The 21,259-nt window shown below is 38.0% G+C and overlaps 1 protein-coding gene across 1 annotated transcript in view; it reads left to right on the top strand.

Annotated features, from left to right (window-relative positions):
• b3glcta (beta 3-glucosyltransferase a) overlaps positions 1-21,259 on the top strand; it is a 75,185-nt gene that overhangs the window by 19,642 nt on the left and 34,284 nt on the right. The window contains exon 3 of the mRNA XM_005736036.1: positions 11,715-11,754. Within this exon, the coding sequence (XP_005736093.1) occupies positions 11,715-11,754 (40 nt within the window). The remainder of the gene's footprint in view (positions 1-11,714; positions 11,755-21,259) is intronic.

Here is a 21,259-nt window from a genome sequence, read left to right as displayed (position 1 = left end):
CTTGAAAAGTGCTATATAAATCCAATCCATTATTATTATTATTATTATTATTATTATTATTATTATTATTATTTGCGATAACGATATAACTGACGATATAATTGACACTAGACAAAATACTTTACAACTCCACAACTTTGATGGGGTTTTTGCACTAATAATGTATTTTCACTTAAACAAGCAGCTGTTTTTTATGTGCATTAAAGTTATATAAAAATGTAGCAGTGCAAATTCCTTGCTGACAGTTTAACCAAAAGGCATTTCCAGTGGAAATTGGCCAAAATATCCTCAGCATAACCATGTATAATATCAACAAAACCTAAAAAGAGGTTATACACACCCAGTACAGTAATATTATGTTGAAGCACAGTACGTATCACTCCGCGAGGCGCCTGCCTAATATAGCCATAATGCTCCGACAATCCATCAAGCGGTGTGGGTTCGTAGCTTAGCAAAGTCGTACTAAAACATTTGACAGATTTTCGAGCGCCGTGTACAACATAAAATTGTTTCGAGGTCAGTAAACATAACCAGAATTCATACATAAAGGGCACGCACTGTAGATTTTCAGAAAAATCAAAGGATTGATTTTAAGTGTGCTGTATTTTCCAAACAATACGGTTAATAACGATGGCCCGCTAGCATGCTCTACCAAAAATAGTGCTTTGTTGTATATCTGACGGACGAAAGCTAAACCAGTTCCACACCACTGAAGTTGCAGCCATTTTACAAACCAATTCTGGTTCATCCGTTTCATTTAACGATCCACTTTCGCTCTTCTCATTCTCCATCGCCGCCATGTGCGTATGTAAACATAGGTACTGCACATGCGCGTTTTACCCATATTCTATCGCGATATTTCATTTTCCTATCCTTGCCCAAAATTACACCGGTATTACCGTGAACGGTATGATATAGCCCAGCCCTATAGGGAAGCAGCCAAAAATAGCTTTAATGTTCCATCAATCAGTAGCCATGCTTTCTTCAAAAGCTAATTAATCAGTAAGTATGATTAAAAGAAAATACAACACTGCTGTTAAATAGAAGCCCACATATCTTCATCTAGTTACTCTTAATAACAGTGGAAAGTGTTTTAAATGGTCCTCTGGGTTTTTTTTTTTTCCAAATGGCAAGTATGCCTTGAGAGGAACAAGCTGGGGCTAAGATAAGTAGTATTCTTGTTTGTAAGTAAGATAAGAAGGAGAGTTTTGTATGAAAGTTAATGTGGGTTGTTGTCTTTAGTCTGTGCCTCTTGTGTGTAGCTGGCTGCTGTGTGGTTGTTACTGTGACCATCTGCCTTTGATCAAATGGTGTCATTTTTGCTTTATCCAGACATGGTTTAAAATGGGGAGTTTTAATTAGCTGTGCAGAAACAAGGCCTCCATCTATGTCATCAGAGGACTAACAATATTCTGATTAATTTATGCCGAGATATAGGCCACAATCATTAGGATTGTAATGGTTCCAAAACTAAGACCTAATCAGTGATACAAACATCCACAGTCTCATATGGCTGTTCCATCTTCCCGTTTCACAAAGCTGTGCCGCCCACCACCTTTCCCACCCGGCCTGACCAGCTGCCACAACTCTTACTGTTGGTAATGAATGGATGTTACAGAGAGAAACGTTGCAGAAGTGTATCAGCTCATTGGATGAATGTAAACACAGACACAAGGGGATTATGTGTAGCAGACATCGCAGAAAATGGAAGGAAAAATATGTTAAACTAGAGTCTGTCTAACCATTTTTGTCTTGGTATAAATAACATGTGTAAAATGCACTGGCTGAGAAACAACTTAATGTATGTAGGCCTACTGGTATAAAGTAGGTCTACCTGTTAGATACATAAGAGTTGGTTAAAATAATAAAGAGAAATGTGTAGTCCTGTGTGACTGATCTCATTTTCTAAATATTGATTGGTAAAATTTTGTCGAAAACATTTATCAGGCATGTTATGAAGAGGCCACGGAACATAGTGTGACCCTGAATAACCTACACAGCAGGCCTTGACAGTAACGGCTGCCCATTGCCCCAGGCAACCAGATTTGGACCACTGTCAACAATTTTGTGCTGTCTGGTCGTCTGTGTTGGCAACAGTTCTCCAGTGCTTAGAAAAGCAAAGCTAAATCCCTCAGAGAACAGTCTTCAAACTAAGCAAAAGTGCCCTCGTTGAACTATTTCACTGCGTGAGAAATAGAAGAAAAAATGAATAATAACACAATAGATCGGTATTATTGCCAAATAAGACGAGCCAAATCTCCGGAAAAGTTTAGGAGTTAAATACTGTGTATGTTTGGGGAAAAAAATGCACCTTAAACTCTGTAGCATGAGAAAAAAAAAAAAAAAAGACTCATCCTGATATTTCAATATCAGTTCGGGTAAGGAGGCAGGGGCAAAAACCAACACAGCGGGTCACCTATGGAAAGATTAATCAACAATGCACTTCTACTATTAGCTCAGTAAATCGGTGCTGTGTTTTTGACAAGAAAGGCCCCTTTTCAGACTCGACCGGTGTCTCTAGAAAAGAAAAGGAAAAAAAGAAAAAAAATTAAACCCGGCTTGCAGGAGTTAAATATTAATCCCTTTGTAATTTAACATCCTAAATTCATTACCTTGCAAATGTGAAATTTATATTCAGTGGCATCATTCTTTCATTCTTACTTTTACTTTGGATTGTTAATAAAGCTTGTTCTTAATCGAATCCATGATGCTTGTTGCTAGGGATACAGCTATAACTTTATGCCAGTTAATTACATTTTAGAGTTACTTGATTTGATGCATATAATTACTTACTTACATTTATTTTGGTTAGCTGAATTGTAAAAATGATTAAGGGTGCATGCAGTGATATACCCTCAGTATTAGCTAACAACAGCCTGCTTTAAATCTCCCTATACACTTTGCCTGTGCCTTCTTAAGTACCAGGGCTTTCAGAACAAATCTACATCAAGTGAATCTCTCATGGTAGTCCCGGTGATTTGACTTCTTCTACTTCTATTTGATGCAGAAGCAGAGAGAAGATCTTTCTGTCATTATATTATTGCAAATGTTGTCACATTAGAAGAATCGAAATAACAACATCTTTTTTTTTTTTTGCTCCAGTTTTATTCCCCTTTTTTGATATTAAAATAATACTGAAAGTTAAAAAAAAAACATATATACTTTTTAGCTCTGTAATTTAGCAAATGCAACAAAAAATATGCTATTAATGTAATGAAAATGTGTCAGAAGATTCATTGTAAGGCTTAGATATGTTTTTGGTTCGATATAAATATTTTTACTCAAAATGGCTCAAACATTGCTTAGATTGATAGTCTTTGGTCTATACAGTGTTATAGTTACTAAACCATATGTACAGTTGAGACAATCATTGTTTGATCCCCTGCTAAATTTCTAAGTTTGCTCACTTCCAAAGAAATAAACAGTCTCTAATTTTTATGGTAGTTTCAGAGAGTCAGAATATTAATCAAAAATCCAGAAAAAATATCATCCATCAGTTCATTTATCTATCCATCTATCCATTTGAAAATACATTATATAAAAGATGAATTGACTTGAGTCATGGTTTGAATGTCATTGAAGTTCTGGCTCCCTTATGGCATACAGATTATAATCAATCAATCATATTCACTCACCCATCCAAATCATTGAAATGAGGTGTTCCAATCACTTCCATGGCCACAAGTGTATAAAATCAAGCACATAGGCATGCAGACTGCAAACATTTGTGAAAAATGGGTTCCTCTCAGGAGCTGAGTGAATTCCAGTGTGGTACTGGGCAAGTGCAACACATCCAGTTGTGAAATTCCATCACTACTAAATATTTTACAGAGAACTTTTAGTGGTATTATAACAAAGTGGAAGCGAATGGGAACAACAGCACGTCAGCCGCAAAGTATTAGGCCACGTAAAATCACAGAGCAAGTTCAGCTAAAGCTAAGGCGCATGAGTACAGAGGTCGGCAACTTTAGCCAGAGTCAGACACTACAGACCTCCAAACTACATGCGGGCCTTCACATTCACGCCTAAGAACACTGTACAGAGAGCTTCGTGGAATGGGTTTCCATGGCTGAGCAGCCATGGATGGGGAAGTGACAACTCTTGGTATGATTATTTGGAAAAGGAAGAAATACAAAGAGGTGGAGCTCCATGCTAGATCTTGCTTCATGGAATGTAGATGACCATAAGAAGCTGGTGGATCACCCAGAAACTACATGGGAGGAGCTTGTTAATGATTCAGAGGCAGTTGGAACACAGTCACCAAGAACACTATTGGTGACACACTACACCATAATAGATTTAAATCTTGCAGCACTCGCAAGGTCGCCGGCTCAAGTAGGCACATGTACAAGTCTGTCTTAAATTTGCCAGTGAATTACTGAGTCCAAGCGGGCTTTTGAGAAATTACTGTGGTCAGATGAAACCAAAATAATGCTATTTGGCATCAACTCAACCTGCCATGATTGGAGCAAGAGAAATACTGAGTGTGACCCAAAGAACACCAAATCCACAGTCAGGCATGGAGGATGACTTCATCACTTAGAAGCCAATTGACAAAGCCATGTGCTGTGGACTCTTTAACAAGAACCTCTTTCCTTCAGCCAGAACATTAAAAGATGGGTTATGGATGGGTCTGCCAACATGAAAGTGACCCAAAACATACCAGGCGTAGCTAAAGAAGAAGCACCCAAAGTCATGGAGTGGTCAGACAATCTCCAGACCTCAATCCTATAGAAAAATCTGTTGATGGAGCCGAATGTTCAGGTTGCCATTTGGCAGCCAAGAAAACTAAAGGATTTAGAGAATTTCTATAAAGATGAGCGCCAAAATGCCTCCCAATATGTATGCAAAACTGGTGACAAACTACCAGGAATATCTGGCTGCTGTGCTTTCCAACAAGGGTTGGCAAATATGAAGTCGTGTTTTGCTCGGGGATTAAAATTCTTATTTCACTCAATTTATGTCTTTTTTGCAATGTGTTGATGTTTTCTCTCTCTCCATTAAAATGAAATAACCATAAAAATAGAGACTGCTCATTTGTTTGTGAGTGAGCAAATTTGCTAATTCAGCAGGCGATCAAATAATTATTTCTTCCACTGTATTGCAACAGACCAATACAAATGGTGCATGAATGGAAGCACTCATCAACCTGACAATGGTGGCATTGTGGGAGAAAGTAAAAAAAAAACAGCAAAAAGTCTTGTGAAAGCAGAAGGCCTGTTTGTGAGATATGTCCTCCGACTATAATTTAGTTTATAACATTCATATTACTTAATGTTTGCAATAAATAACGAATTGCTGTGTAGGCGCTTTCATTTCAGTCTCTTTGTACTTTGACTGCTTCTGCTACTTCTTCTGTGATCCAAACCCAGTGGTTCCCACTAAGTACAAACACGTCACAAGTAATTATAGTATCATTTTTCATAAAAGTTGAATAATTTCATTGAAGAGCTGGGCACTTTAGCTTTTTGCAAATGTAGCTCAAACAGGAATTAGAAGCACCTGTGTTAAGGTCTACTTTCATTTTCATGTGGTGCATATTTAGAATGTATTGCAGAAGGATGGTGCATGTGGGACTAACTCAAGATAAACCACAGCGTGTTTATCATAAGCAAAGAACATGTCAGCCAGTGCAGGTGGATCACTGGTGACTCACTGACATGTTTAATATTTTTTGGACGACGACAGAGCTCCGTGGCTCAGAGGAGAAAGCTTTATTTGGCTTTGGCTATGTAGGCAATATTTGTTGCATGAATTCATTGTTGTGTTTTGTCTTTCTTGAGCTCAAACTATTTGTTGATTAACCACATGAGCCATCATATGAAAGAAAACCCAGAATAAATAAATGTCAAGCAACATCTGAAATGTGAAAATATGCATCTTTTATGTTTTTATATTAGTGCATATAACTTCATGTATTCTAGGTTTTGTCATTCTTATTTATTAGTGCCAGACACTTAAGGATGTCACCTTGCTGTCTGTTGAAATTTGACTTTTATTTTAATAGTAATAAATATTAAGTGAATGGTTGATCAGTATCGCTTCCATGGGAGGTGTTGACCAAGACATTTGTCTTTCCTTCTTATTTGAAATGCTTCTATGGAACATCATAACATGCATGTGCTTACTAATTTTTGGCATCAGTAACAGCAATGTCTATGGCCTGATATGATACTTTTCAACTGCTGTCAACAAAATGCTGAAAAGGGCTAGGAAGAAAACCTGAAAAGAATAGCTTCCTAATGTCGAGACAGGAGACGTTTTAACTCATTAAGTCATTACACATTAGCAGTTTTGCTTGTGTGAAAAATTGGCAGAGAATAAAATTTTAATCTGTCAGTTCTCTGGACACCCTAAAATTGGGGAGGGATATGAAAGACGTTTTGATTCTTAAACCGCTCAATAGCTCTAAAAGCATCCATAAAATGAAGGTGACAATTTGGAATCATCTTAATTTATAGTTAAAGCTGCAATTTTAAAATAGACAGCCCTCCTGGAACTAGTTCCTACTCGCTGTTCTAAACCATTCCAGCTACACAAAGCACAGGCATATGCATACTAAGACTTTGCATGCAGATTTTTGGTGAATGTGTTCTGCTTTGCATCACTGTATCTAGTATAAAAGTTGTCAGATTGGCCAAAGCCTAAACACAATATTTCCTTTTATACTACTTTAGTTGTAATACTCTGAACGTTTTTTTTATAATTTTGTGTAAAATTACACAAAAACACAAGAACCCAGCTTTAACACAAATATAGACCAATATAATCTCCAACCTTTCACATTCTTAAGGTGCTCAGAGTCCTTCTAGACATCAGCTTCTCTGAACATCACACATTTTCCACATGTCAAAATCCAGAAAATCCTGCAACCTTGAAACATGCTTGCCATCAGTAAACAGAAATCTAATCTGACCTGACGGGTCACTCATGTCAGTGAAGCGTCTGTGTCCTCGGGGACTGAGAGCCGTAACAGGGCCGGGAACTCGTCTTTGTGTGTATGTGAAGAGCATCCAAATAAAAGGCAGGGATCAAAAGGTTGTCATTGCGGTGTCCTTGATTACGTAACAATCGCATTAGGTAGGCTGAGGATCGTTCTTCAGTTTACACATGTACACCTCTGAGTACCTTTACTGCGGTGCTGCCTTTGTTCTAAGGTTACACTACACGAGGCACAATCTTTCTGTCTGTCTGCATCAGTGTTGTGGTGTCTTAGATCAAAAGCGCTCAAGGGATGGTGAAACTAACCCCTTCAGATGGACAGTATAGACTCTCAGCAATTTCTTTTTAACACCAATGGGTGTCTGATTCCTGCTGCAAATGGCAGACAGCCTGCTGTCAGATGGGATTAGGAAGAGCCTTACCTGCGTGCAAAAGTATAGAAGGCTAAGAAGAGCCGGATTCTGTGAGCTGAGACTAATTAATCTCTCAGTAATAGTAAAAATGATATGAGACCTGACGTGAGTTCACTCTGGCGTGGAATATGAGATCATTTCCCAAAGAAAGATTTGTAGCCCTTGTGTCACCCAGGGATTTTATGAAGTGAAACCAAAGAGATGGCTTTAAAAGGAATTTTAGGTAAAATCCAATGACTCATTTCTTCGCCATATAAATTTGTTGTTGAAGCAGATTTTATTTCCATGTTGTTTACATGCAGGTAATAGATCAAGCTTGTAAAGAGGCCACAATATGCTCTTTTGTAGGTTCATAAATTTATTCTGGAGGTTTTCTGGAATTGGTTGACATCACTTCCTATTTGAAAAAACTTTTTTTATTCTTACCGTGCATGCAGCACTTCACTTCACCGTTTGTCGGAAACGCTTTGTTTTATGTTCTTTCTCTCTAAAGCCTCCGTATTAAACCTAGTCTGCTTTGATTGGTCAGCCAGCTATCCATTATGTAATGCCTTCTTTTCTGATTTTTGCAGACCAGGGAACTGCTGCACAAATCCAACACTGAACTATGCCTGGTTCAGGCAGCAGCCTTTGAGAGAAGACAGTAAAAACGCGGGTAACAGTGTTGAAACGTAATTTTAATCACTGATTCTTTGCTCCGCATAAATCAGGAATTTGTTTTGAAGAAAATTGCGCTTGCTCTGCTCATTCTCTGTTCTAACTAGTAAGCAGGCATCTCACTGTAATACACAAAATGTTTGTCTGTATGTTTGGTCCACACAACTCTTGTTACACAATCCAGACTTCAGCAACCACACTTGGCACACAGGTACATGTTAGGTCCCTGAAGGTTCTTATCTATATCAGATATTATGATGTCAAACCACCTACCAACAGGCTAAAATGAATAATGTTTTACATTTTATTAAAGCATTACATCATTTTAATTTCACAACAGTAACAATTCATTTGTATTGAAAAAACCTGAATTATGCATTAAATATAATGACACAATCATGTTGCCTGGCAACCACCTACCAAAATGGGCCATTTTTAATATTTATGCACCCGTAACACTTTATAAAACCATCATATCATTTTAATCTCATGACTATGACTTCTAATTTATAGCCACACATTTAAATATTGTAATATATTGCAATATATCTCATATGTTATGATGCCATCAGTAATGGATTAAAATTAAATTCATTTTCTGTGGGAGAAAATAATCCTCTTTGTTATAGACTTCTAACCTTGTACCATTCTATACATGCAGAAACAATATGTAAAATACACTCAAGAAAAGCATAATATGACGTCTTTGAAAGAAAAAGTCCAGTTCAACATCAACAACCCAGAATTTGATCAATCTGCACAAGCTTGAAAAAAAAAAAACAACCTTCAAAAGAAAATGAAACTCACGGCACATTGTACTGACTGCTTTCCAACTTCTATTTCAGCAGTGAGGTGGCATTAAACCTTTGCAGTAGAAGAGAGCTAAACAAAATGAAGTAATTAAAAACAAAAAGTCAGACCTCATATTCAAAACATGATAGAAATCTGACATTTTATGCTTTTCATAGTTTCAGTTAAGAGTTTGTTTTTTTTTAATATACTTTATATTCCCCTTCTCTGTCCTACATAGATTTGATGTTTTGATGCCTGTATTTATTGGTAGGTTTTTTGTTTTGTTTTTGTTTTTCTCAGTGGAGCTGAAGCTTCACTGAGGTTTCATTTTCATTCTGTCAACTATTTTTTTTTTTTTTAATGTGTCAATTGATAAGAGATAAAACGCAATGCGATGGCAATGCGCCTATAAGTAGTATAAGAAAAAAAACAAACAGAAAAAGATTCAGATTTTAACGTCTGGCATGTTGTTTTCTCATTCTGCTTAGTGTTTTGGGGTTTTCTATGCTAAATGAAGATTATTTGACATAACTTTGTTGTGTTTTTTACTTTTTTGAAAATCCACCATTCACTGGAGGTTAATAGATACTCTATGTAAAAATAATCGTGTTTAAAGCAATGTCTTGCTGAAGTAAGCGAATAAAAGAAAATGCATCAAGAAAGTACATCAGGTAGCTTAAGCAGGTGTTAGAGCTGAAAATAACATTGTATAAATAAGCACAAAGAGTTTACAGCGTGTGCAGGTGAGAAGATGAAATGTGAGCCGAAAATTCCTTGTTGAGTAATGGAGCTGAGTTTGAAGGCTAAACAGAGGGTAAAATGCTGTGCAGCTGTTTCACAGTGCAATAGCACATGATTCTAGGAAGCTGTACCAGCAACAATTTCTACCCCGTCACTACAAGAGATCGGTAACTGAGAAAAGGAATATGCCAAGAACGTGCTCTTGCATGTGATTGAACAGTCAAAACAGTCCCTCGCTGGATGATGATGATGTGTTGGAAATGTTCAGCTTTTGCTGTCAGATGACCCAGTGGATTTTCTTTTTTTTTGCAATATTTGTGGCCAGAGGCAGCTGCGTCAGGAGCCCCGCTGTGCCAAAACAGTGGTCTACATAAAATAAATGAGGAGGCTCCTTTTTTTCTGACTCAACACAGATTGTATTACAAGAGTTCATAACAAAATAACTGATTTAAAATGGAAAAAAGACACAACATTACAAAATGATTTAGATTGGTGTAGGGGTACAGGGTCTATTTTGACATTTCTCATTAAAGTGTGTCACAAAGCATCAGGCCTTGTTAAGGCTTGTGTAAAAATCATTTTCATGTGCACATTATATACACACAAACATTTGTACACATACAATCAATATAATTGGCAATGTTTGACAGAGCAGGTAATTCGTCATAATGGGTGTCTTGATTTATTTTTTCCTTGTAGTCACAGTGCAGTGATTTACTGTTTCTTCTGTGCCCCAGAGTGAAGTTGTGCTGGGAGAGACGGAGTGAAAAGCATGTGGCACGCCTCTGTCACAACCACCATATATATATATAGCAATTTCTACACCCCTTTAATTCATACCTCCACTTTTTGAGTAGTTTCTCTTCCATAATAACCTGCTATATTTTCAAGTTGAAGAGATTTTATAAGACTAATTATCTGATAACAAGTCAGATTCTCCTGGCTTATGAGATGCTTTTTTTTCCTTAGGTGCCTTCTCTCTTCAGCTAACGAAATGATTTCAAACGAGTAATGTCTGATAAGATGAGACAGAAGCCTTGTGGGCATGACTAATGCTACTGAGTCCAATTAAGCTGATGTACCCACTGAATCAAATCACCCTGATATGATCTTGTCTGCCTGTGCATATATTGCCTCTAACTCTGATCACCTGAAAAAATAGGAAAAGACAGAGAGCATCACACATGCACAAATCACTGCTGTGTTAATGGCGTTATGGATGCCAGTTTTTTTTTTTTTGTTTGTTTTTCCAGTTTATTACATCTCATGTCAAATGCTCAATTTTGAGATTTGGTCAATTAACAGAGGGGACGTGCAGGAAACGTGCACACCACAAAAATAAATGTGTACTCACAACAGTTATAGGAAGGTGTTCAGGAGGAAAGTGGGTAAATTAATGGGCTGTTCTCTAATCTAGAAATTGTTAGTTTGTAAATGTGCTGAGATAGCACATTTATATGTAGCCTGCTTCTTGCAAATGCCACCAAACTACTGTGAATCCCTGTAACCGCTGTACCACACCCACCGACAGTGAATTTATGACTTAGTTAAGCTATCTGAAGGCTGCAACAGCTTGCCAGTGAAATGATTGTTAGTCTAGAGGAAGTCATAAATCAAAAAAGGGTTTGGTTTGTCATTATCTATTAATACTCTGCAGCTCTCGGTCTAGAGTTCTGGAAACAGGCACAACTCAGACATTCATGCAATCTTCCCCAAGACTGAAAAATTTTACTCTGAAAGATAGAGGTGAAAGACAGCTCTTCAAAGTTTCCCTGGCTTGTGATTGATTTACTCATCCTTCCATGGTCTGCAGCCAGTGCTGACAGCTCTGGAGGTGGAACAGTGCAGAATGCCTTAATTGAGCCTCATGCACAGAGCTTAATGCTGCAGGCACAAAACCCACACAATTAGGATGGGCTAATGACGTGGGGTGTCGCCCATTATATTTCCAAATATCCTGTAGGGGATTCCATATTTAGTATCACTAAGTCTTAATTAGTGATTAGCGAGAGGAAATGGAGTATTTTGCAAAAGAAAAAAAAAAGATTTTCACACAATTCATATTTTGACACTTTTTACATGATATGTTAAAACAAAGAAGAGAATGTATGTGGGTCATTATTTGAAGACTGCAATTTGAATTATTAAAAAGTCTCTCTGTCTTTTCAGAGCCAGGATGATTTGCACGTCATTCACAACAATCAGCTGGGTAAGTCTTTTATTCCTAATTAGTAGTAAAAAATAGAAAGTGGAAAAAAACTTGTGTGTTTGTGGAGTGTGTATAATTTTTAATATTCTGTGTGTGTGTGTGGTTTGCTAATAAAACACTTAAAAGCAGAAGGAAACTGGAAAATAACAAATTCGTGTTTAGGAGGGAAACTGAAAACCTGAATCACATTATCCTGTACTTGCGGTGCTCAGACAAGGGAGCATATGTTTAAACAGTATGTCCTTATCTGCTGTAGATACAGCTAAGGACACAAAGAAAATTAGTCAACATATACTATGTGTACCACTTACAGTAATTTCAAATGCTTAATTAAAAAATACAAATGATTTAGTTCTAGATCTGACTGGAACTTATTTTGGACCCCAAAGGTCATTTTACTAGTTGACAATATGTCAACAAATATAGTTTCAATCTTATAGCCACAACTGAGAAATATAACTTAATTACTTTTAGCCTGATGGGGTTTTTTTTTTTTCATCCATTCATTACACCCCATTGTTCCATTTGTTTTCTACCACTTATCCCTGGCTGGGTCCTGGGTGTAAAGGCTATACAGGGGGTTTCAGACATCCTACTTCCTAGGAACATTGGGGTGAGATGAGATGTATAAAATCCAGTGAAGTCTGGGTCTTGCAACAGATTTACTCTGAGCTCCATCTGCATCTACAAGCTCCTCACCCTATCTCTAAGCCTTAGCACAGTTATCACAAATTTTGTCTGCTTGATCTCACTCTTTCAAACACTACCTAGAGCTCGTGAGAGCAGGTTAGGACTGGAACATACACTCACTGGGCACTTTGTTAGGTATATCTTTTCAACTGCTCAATAGAACAAATATCTAATCAGTCAATCTCAAGGTGACCTATTTGTCTATATTTGCCATGCAGACATGGTGAAAAACTTGCTGAATATCAAACCAAGCATAAACCAGACATCGATTAAACACTTGAGCCTATTTTTACTGACCATCAAAGTCAAAGTCAACTTTATTTGTCAATTCTGCCACATGTACAGGACATACAGAGAATAGAAATTTCGTTACTCTCAAACCCTAGATGAAATAGCAAATGATAGCAAACCATGCTCAGTTCTGTATGAGCACAGTGTGTCCATCTTCTGATGGCTGTTTCCAGAAGGTTACGGTACCGTGTCACAAAACTCAGATCATCTCAAACTAGTTTCTTGAACATTACAGTGTACTCAAATGGCCTCCACAGTCACCAGATCCCAGTATAACAGAGCAACTTTGGGATGTGGTGAAATGGAAGGCTCACATCATGAATGTGAAGCCAGGAAATCTGTAGCAACTGTTGCATGATGCTATTATGTCAATATAGTTGCTACATGTTAATTGGTGAGTGTAGATCAACTAAAAGATTAAAAGCTTATCCTTTCTGCTAACCTGTACAATACCTGCATTGCTGCTGAAGCCACAGCAAGCTTTCTCTCCAGGTCACGCTGCCTTATACCATTACTTTTGAACAGTATAGTAAAACTTCTTTAGGGAAAAAACCCTTCCCTAATCCAAAGGCAGCAATCCAGCATCTCATGCTGGCGGCTTCACATTTGACTCCAAACAGCCCCAGACACTGAAGGTCATGCTCTGATGAACATTCTCTGCAATAATGTACACTATAATTATAATAACAAGATAATAAAAAGGTTGTTGCATTGGTTTACTGTGTGCTTTACCACAGTAAAAGTTATTTGTGTGTCTACCATTTTTTTTGCATGGTATGATATCATAGCAATGAGAACACTGGCTTTTTTAACTACCAGGTAGCAATAGTACAGCACCATGTAATGGAACAAGACTAAATAGTTATCATATTTAGTCTAAGCACAATTTTTTCCTTTACTAATAAAAATAGAGATTGTAAACAATTAATTGACCTACATTTCATTTTGTAGGCAAATGGAGTATGATAAACATCCATACATTTCTAGAAGTATTCATATTTGTATGTACTTGATTATAAATACAGGTATTGCTGTCTTTGATAGTGGAGTTCTTGTATTCAATTTGATTTACAGTATTTTGATGTTACTGTATTTGATAATTCAGATCAGACTAACTCAGTAGAACTAACCCGTAATTCCAGATGACATCCAAAGGGATGAACTATTGCTTAATATAGTTCAATTTTAAAGAGCGCTGTATGATGAAAGAATTGAATTGACATTATTGCTTGATAAAATCATGAATAATAAAACCTGAACTGAGTAATATTGGACAGTGTGAAATTTAAATGGCAAGTACTGCAAAATCAAAATAGTAAAATGGGTTTTGCTTATGCATACCTTGAAAATTTAATCTTGAGAGTTTCGCAGACTTCATAAATAAAGTCCCATCTTTCTTCAACGACTTGACAGCAACCAGGAATTTCATAAGTAGAGCAAATAAAAAGATCTCATGCATGCTTTTCACGCTTCAGGGGACTCGCACAATCACCATCTGAGAGTGATTTTCGGGAGACTGCAGAGGAGTTTGGAGCCCGCTTTCTGGACCTCTGCCTGTTCATTCAACTGGGTCACCACAGACGCAAAAGCACACAAAAGCAACTTCGTAATGCTCTCATTTGGCACCTCGGCACAGAAAGGAAATACAAACAGACAGCGATCTGAAAAATGGAGCTACACTATCTGGCACTGCCATAGTAATTCCCTTTGTCACACCAGAAAAGCTACGCTCGCCTGCAGAGAATGTTGTTTGTGGGCAGGAATGTAAAAGATGAATCAAGGAGAGCCAGACTCCCTTTTGTTTTAACAATACAGCAAACTTCAGGAGGTCTGACTGGATTGTTTATTTTAAAAGCCCCAGTAACATTTGATGGGTATTAGAAGTCATTCATTTAGCAATCTTTCTTCAGAGGGAGTACAGGGTGCAGACTTTAAATAAAGTAAATGCATTATGTGCAGTATGTACATGCTACAGATATTCATAGATGGAACAAAAAATAAAAAAACAGTGTGAGCCCACCGGCCATATTGTGCAATAAGTAGTGCTTTAAAAATGCAGCATGCTACATCTTAACAACAGATAACTAAATTGTTGAGAGTGTGACCTACCTAAATGCACTGGGTATAGAACTGTTCAAATACAGATAGATGCTTAGATGTGCATGTTCCCCATCAGTTTCCAGGGCTGCAAGTCTCTCCCACTGCGCTATCACCGAATGGAATCTGATTTTTTTTTTTCATTTTACTCGGTTAAATGTGTTCTGCACATTAATTTCCAAGGTTTTGTTTGGTCTTTCATTGAAGCTCCAAAGTACCATCATAAATCTATCCCGGCAGGAGGACGTGTCTTCAACTTGTTGATAAAAGTGAGCAAATTTCGAAATGAGACTATTGTATTACATTACAATAGGTTTGTGTCTCTCATCTTATTTTTTCTCTCTTGATTAGTTTGTATTGAAGTAAAAAAAAAAAAAAATTATTGTTCAGCATGACAAAAACAATTAAACAATCCAAAGCTTGTAAGGCCTTTATCTGTCTAGCTTAATCAGTTCAGTCATTTCATTTCACTATCACACTGCTAGTCCAAAGAGGAAAAGATCAAATGGATAAAACGTGTGTTTTATATGCATACTGGCACAGCAGAGAAGTCCGAGTTATGAATAGCAATACATGTAAGAAAAACAGAAAACTATCTCCTATTAAAACAACTTCAAAAGAAGTTGTTTGTGCCATTTAGAAATACTGTATCAGGAGGTAAAACATCTAAACAAGAATAACTTTTCTGCCAATTCCAATTATTTTTATTAGGTAGATCCAACGCAGTGTTTATAACTTACATACATGGCTAAATGACGCAGTTTTTGACTAAAATCTATCCAGGTCACCACTTAAACCATAGTAATCCATTACTTACTTTACTATTAGGCGAATTTTAAAAGCATCAGTGGAGATGTGTGAGGTTAATTACTGACTTCATAAGAAGTCATAAAACTTTTCATTTGAACTTTTGTCTTTTTTCCCCTTCTATTAGGGACACATTAATTAGCAGCATATTATAAGAATAGAATGGAAACCTTAATACAGACATCATTAATTACATTAATATAGTCTAATGGTACCTTTGCTGTTTATTTGGGTCATCACCAGTATCTGTGTGTGGTCTTTTTTTCTAGTATATTTCTTTCATTTTCAAAATGTTTATTAAAATGTTAAATCGATGTACTAGAAAGTTGATATAATAAATAAATAACCTTAAATTGTTTTTCAGGGAATGTACCAGCATTGGGCAGATCCAAGGTGTATTGCCCAAAGCTGTGTTTTAAATCTGGATCTAAATGTATACTGTTATATAGTTGAGGTTATATACTAACTCTATTCTACATCTCCTTTTTCAGAACAAAACCTAAATGCCAGAATTTAAATCCAATTATCACTATAGCAGTCGTTAATCCTAGGAAAGCTGTGTTACTGTCCCGTATGCGGCTATATTATATTTATTCAGTGGCTCAGCCTCTCCAGGCCAAGAGGACACGCGAGAAGATAGAATGCATATCAATGTTCACAAGATGTTGACTGAACTCCTTTTTCTAACTAGTATTTCTTATTTTCCTTTTTTTCCCCCCCTCCCTACAAACAGTGCTTTGCTGCTTGCTTGAGACAATGTTCTATTGTGTCTGTGTCTTTCCTTTATTCAAGTGGTAAATGGCTTGCACTTATAGGTCTTCTTAGAAATTCTCAAACTCCTTTGCGTTGCTGCTTTGTGTCTCGTTCACTTTTTCCACATATTTACAATGGAGGTGCAGTTGTCATGCAAGGTGCTCACCAGCCACCGGGAGCATCCTGTTTAGTATTTTGCCCAAGGACACTTGTGGAGAAGCCAGGGATTAAATCTCTAGCCATGTGATTAGTGGAAAACCCGCTTAAACACCTGAACATAGCTGATGGCTTTATTTCATTTAATTTAAAAAGCAATTTAAAAAGCAGGCAACCATCCTGAGAAATGCAATCAGTCGTGGCCTATATTGCCAAATAAGATATGAAAGCAAACATATTCCCAAAAATTCAGCTTTACAGAAATTAGAAAAAAAAAAGTTTTAAAGTGATATCAAATCCATCCTCGACTCATTCGGTACTTTAATGGGTAACGAATGGGATTCATAAGCAAAACCTGGAATCTGTTAAGCGTTAATTGCCTGAGCTTCCTGAATTATTGATTCTAAGTGAGGTTTAAGGATTGCATTCAGCACTCATTAGTCTTTAGCAGAGTTGTCCATGGAGTCAGGAACTCCAGAGAACCTCTAATGAGTGTGATTATCACAGGTTGGATGCAGCTTTTTTCAGCCTGTCCTTTTACATGTTGTAATTTCTATGTGTTTCTGTGTTACTACTTGAAGAGAATGTTTATAAAAGATTGCTTGTTTCCTTTCTAGGCTTTCCCATCTTGCTTCTACTTCATGCACAGTCTTTCCTTTCCAGTCTTTTGTTGTTGTTGTTGTTGTTGTTTTTCAATGCAAGTGACTCCCTATCGTTGTCTGCTGGCTTTCTTCCTCATTCCGCTCCCTTTCTGTTGTTCCCCACTTTGGCGTTTTCCTCCCTGTGTTTTATTGAGAGATATTTATGATGCTGACCTTTTCAGCAGTAAGCTAAAAGTTAAATACACCATGCTCTCTATTGATCTTGTGCAGGCTAATTAAAAGTATGTATTAATAGAGGAAGATGGGTGATAGAAAATCATTTTTACTTACAGCAGGGGCCTTTGCCACACTAGATTATCATCTTTCAAGAAGGTAAATAATTTTTATTCCTAAAACTCAACCGAAAAAAAAAAAAAAAAGAGGGTGTATTCATTTTGAATAACAAATCCTGGACCTGGTTGGTATTGTGGTCATGGTTAGTGTGGACAGAAAACTGCAACACAGTTTGCTCGATTGAATTTTGTCTCTTGCGTTTTGGACACGAGGAAGGGAAAGATGGAGGGGATTTTTTGGGAGATAGATGATTCTGGGCCATCTTGTCTCGGGGAGTCCAATGATGTGAGTCACTGGAGTGTAGCAGGTTTTACAGCAGCACAATCAGCTGCTGGATGGGGGGTTTGGCCTGCTGAGTATGGAAATGAGCTATTGACATCCTCTGTCATCTCTCACTATGTGCTGGCAATGAAGGGCTCTGAATCTGTCATGGCAGTGGTATTGTTCCCACAACAGCCTAATGGCCCCCTCCACAGAAGCCCATCCCTCTAGATCTTAGCCGACTTTTGTCATTGAAATTGCACTATGGATCTGATTTCCATCTTCTCCCAAACATACAAGCATATTTCTATATGTTTGCTGCCCCTTGCCTCGAACGTGTGTTTATTTGACTGCGGAGATGGAAATACTCGGGGCTGAGATGAAATGTTTCTGTGACAGTTCCACTGACTACACACACCTGCTCTGTGACACTGATGGAAATGACAGAGCTGCAGGAGAGCCTAGAGGTCAGTGGGCTCTCAGCTCCGCTGCCACTTGGCAACATCTGCAATCCTGCTCTAAGGAAGTGTCGCTATTGATTTGTGTCAGTGAGGCGACAACACAGCACGGCCAGGCCACTAGAAGAACACAATCTATATACAGCCGTGTATCTCTCTCTCGCTGTATGCCCTCCTTTCCGTGTGCATACCTAGAAATACAAACACTTCAGCCTTGATTCTTTAATCAGCCTGATCATACCCTCTTATGCGCAGAGATGCTGAAGCTGTGAGTACACACGAGACTCGAAGCCTCCCTGTGGAGTTTTCCACAGATCAGATGGTGATGGCCTTTAAAGAGTGGTTTCATGAATTGAGAAAAGCATCAGATCAGAGAGAGAGGAGGAGGCAGAATTCTCCAGTGTTTCATTTCATCCAATATATTTCAAGGCTGATACAGTCCTTTTTTTTTCTTTTTTTTTTCTATGGAGTTGCCTCTGTGGAATGCTGAACGAGGGGAGATAAACGAATACTGCTTTCTAGTTCCATCGACCTGGCAAAATAAAATCATCTGCACCGAGGGGACTAGGGCATTGGCTTCATCTCCTCAGGAACCTTCAATCTCTTTCATTCAAGGCATATTATTTTCAGCCAAGAGGGATCCTTTGATAATTTAATTTAACTGCAGAAAAAAGCACTGTGTTGTGTGTTTTGCACCAGGGTGCAACGTCACATCTTGGGCCTGTTATTAAATAGATGAATTGATTGCATACTTTCACCTCTGGCAATTCTGCTATTAATACAGCTACTACTGCTAAGATTAATAGCACTTTTTCTGTGACAGCTGTGAAAGCAGCACATCCAAACAACCATTAAATGCAACTTGTCAAACTTGCGTAGTTACTCTGAAAGCTATGACCATGACCAAAAACACCCAAGAAAACATCTGACATCCTATCTAAATACACTAGAAACTGTTAAAGAAGAAGCAGGCTTGGTACTTAATTTATATAGTGCAAAACTGCATTACATGTGAAGGAAAGGAAAGAGGAAAACTGGGCTACTTGGATGCTTTTTTAACTTTGCAGGACGCTGTGAAGAGTAAGAAAATCATGCCGAGCTTCTTTTTTTTTTTTTTTTTTTGTCCTTGAAACAGTCAGACATTCCCGCTGTAATAGGGCCTAAAAATACCTCCCATTTGTCAGATAGCACAACAACTAACAACCATCTCCAGCACTTCGACTCTCTTGGCACAATTACCCAGCAACAATATAGCAATCAATTAGAAATCGTACATGTGAGCGATCACACCAGCAACCTCAACCTAGCCCCAAACCTCCAAACACAAACCACACACAGTGCATTTACAAAACACGTAACTTTTTCTCAAGTTAAATCTATATAGATCTAAGCCTAGAGGCATCCCTGTATAATCTTGCCTCCACAGTGAAAAGTGCTAGCGCCGAAGGCATTGTTGTAAATCTCGGTCCTATAATTACGTAAAGGTAGATGTATCGATTGTATCGAGAGAGTATACAAAGGTGATTTTTACCTGAAAGGAGAAGGACAGAGAAAAAAAGAGACTAAGGAAGAGGGGTACTATAACAGGATTTTTCCTCTTCCCCTTTTCTCTCCATTGTTTGATGATTAATCGAAACCCATTAGTGTGGACTCGAGAGCAGTGAATTCTGTTTTAATTAGTTTCTTTTTTTACCCCTCATTCTCCTTTGCTTTGACGTAGGGTACGTGTTATCTACACAATGAGGGATTGGCAAACTGCTTATCTGATTTTGCTGTTAGTCTCCTGCAGCTGGTATTATTGCTGTACTGTGCAGTATCAAGAGACTGGTACCTCACTTGGGGCTTCAAAATGCACTGCTTTATGTTAAACCATATGCGCACGCACGTACACGCACATTCATTTAGCGAACTCAGCAGAAGGACATTTAGAGGTGGTGTAGGGGTATTCACTATGTAAGCTCAGCTCAGTGGAGGTTAGATCTGTTGGGAGATGGACATGCTGAGATTTAGCAAGTAATCTCCCCCATTACTAGGGCTCCAGGATGAATGGGATCTTTGTTATGAGCTGAGCAAAGCAGTGACACACCCACCGACACTTAATTAAAAAGATTTGACACAGATACTGTACTCTGACATAGTGTCTGTCCCTGACCCCGATGCTAATATCCAAACTCAGTATGGGAATAGGTTCAAGTAGTGTAATTGAGGTGGAGGCAATCCATCTAATCCTGCCAATGTCAGCACTCGCCATTCCCCTTTTTTCCTCGCACAACTGTTCCGAAGGGAAGACTGTAGACCTGTCAGTGGTGACTGCTACTTATTTGTTTTGAAAGACTAAAAAAAATACACTTTCTCACAAATCTGGGAAAGCATTGTTGGAGAATTCCTGCTGGTAATTAGAATTCAAGACGCGGTGTATTCTCTATGACTGTATTCTGTTTAAATAAGTAACTAATGGACACAGATAAAGCACGTTAGAATTATTTGGCACAGACTGTGTTGTTTGTTTGAGCAAGAACCCTGCACGTCCAAAGTTTCTGAGGTGCCAGCCATAACTCTTACACCTCCCCAGTTTCTCCTTCTTACTTCAGCTACCTCTGAGCTTTAAATCCTTGAGAAGATTTTCAGTTGTAACAGTCATTCCAGCCAGGTGCTGCAGACTCTATTTGATGTGATGGACAGCTTACAGGATTTAGGAGTTGTCAGCTGTAATTGTACAGAGCTGGATAAAATGACAGTTTTTTTTTATTTATTTATTTATTTATTTTTTATTCCCTGCCTCTGGTCCTGTGGTCTCAGTTTGATTGTAGTGGTCGTGAGAGCCACAGGGTTTATATGGACTTTTTTGTGTAGCCAATGTCATTCTTCACTGAGCTGTGTCACTATTACTAGCCTGTAAATAGATTTCAAATGAAGAGGAACGGCAGCTAGCTGGGTCGACGACAAAGGTAGAATCGAAAGATGTTGTCAGCATCAGAGGTGGAGGCAGACATTTGATACACCCGGGGCTTAGCCCTAAAGGATAGTATGCATGTGGGATTTGGGGAAGAGGGGGGG

The sequence above is a fragment of the Pundamilia nyererei genome, unplaced genomic scaffold, assembly GCF_000239375.1.
Source record: "Pundamilia nyererei isolate P.nyererei 1_Seehausen unplaced genomic scaffold, PunNye1.0 scaffold00066, whole genome shotgun sequence".
NCBI classification, from domain to species: Eukaryota; Metazoa; Chordata; class Actinopteri; order Cichliformes; family Cichlidae; genus Pundamilia; species Pundamilia nyererei.
This window is presented reverse-complemented; position numbering and strand designations above follow the sequence as displayed.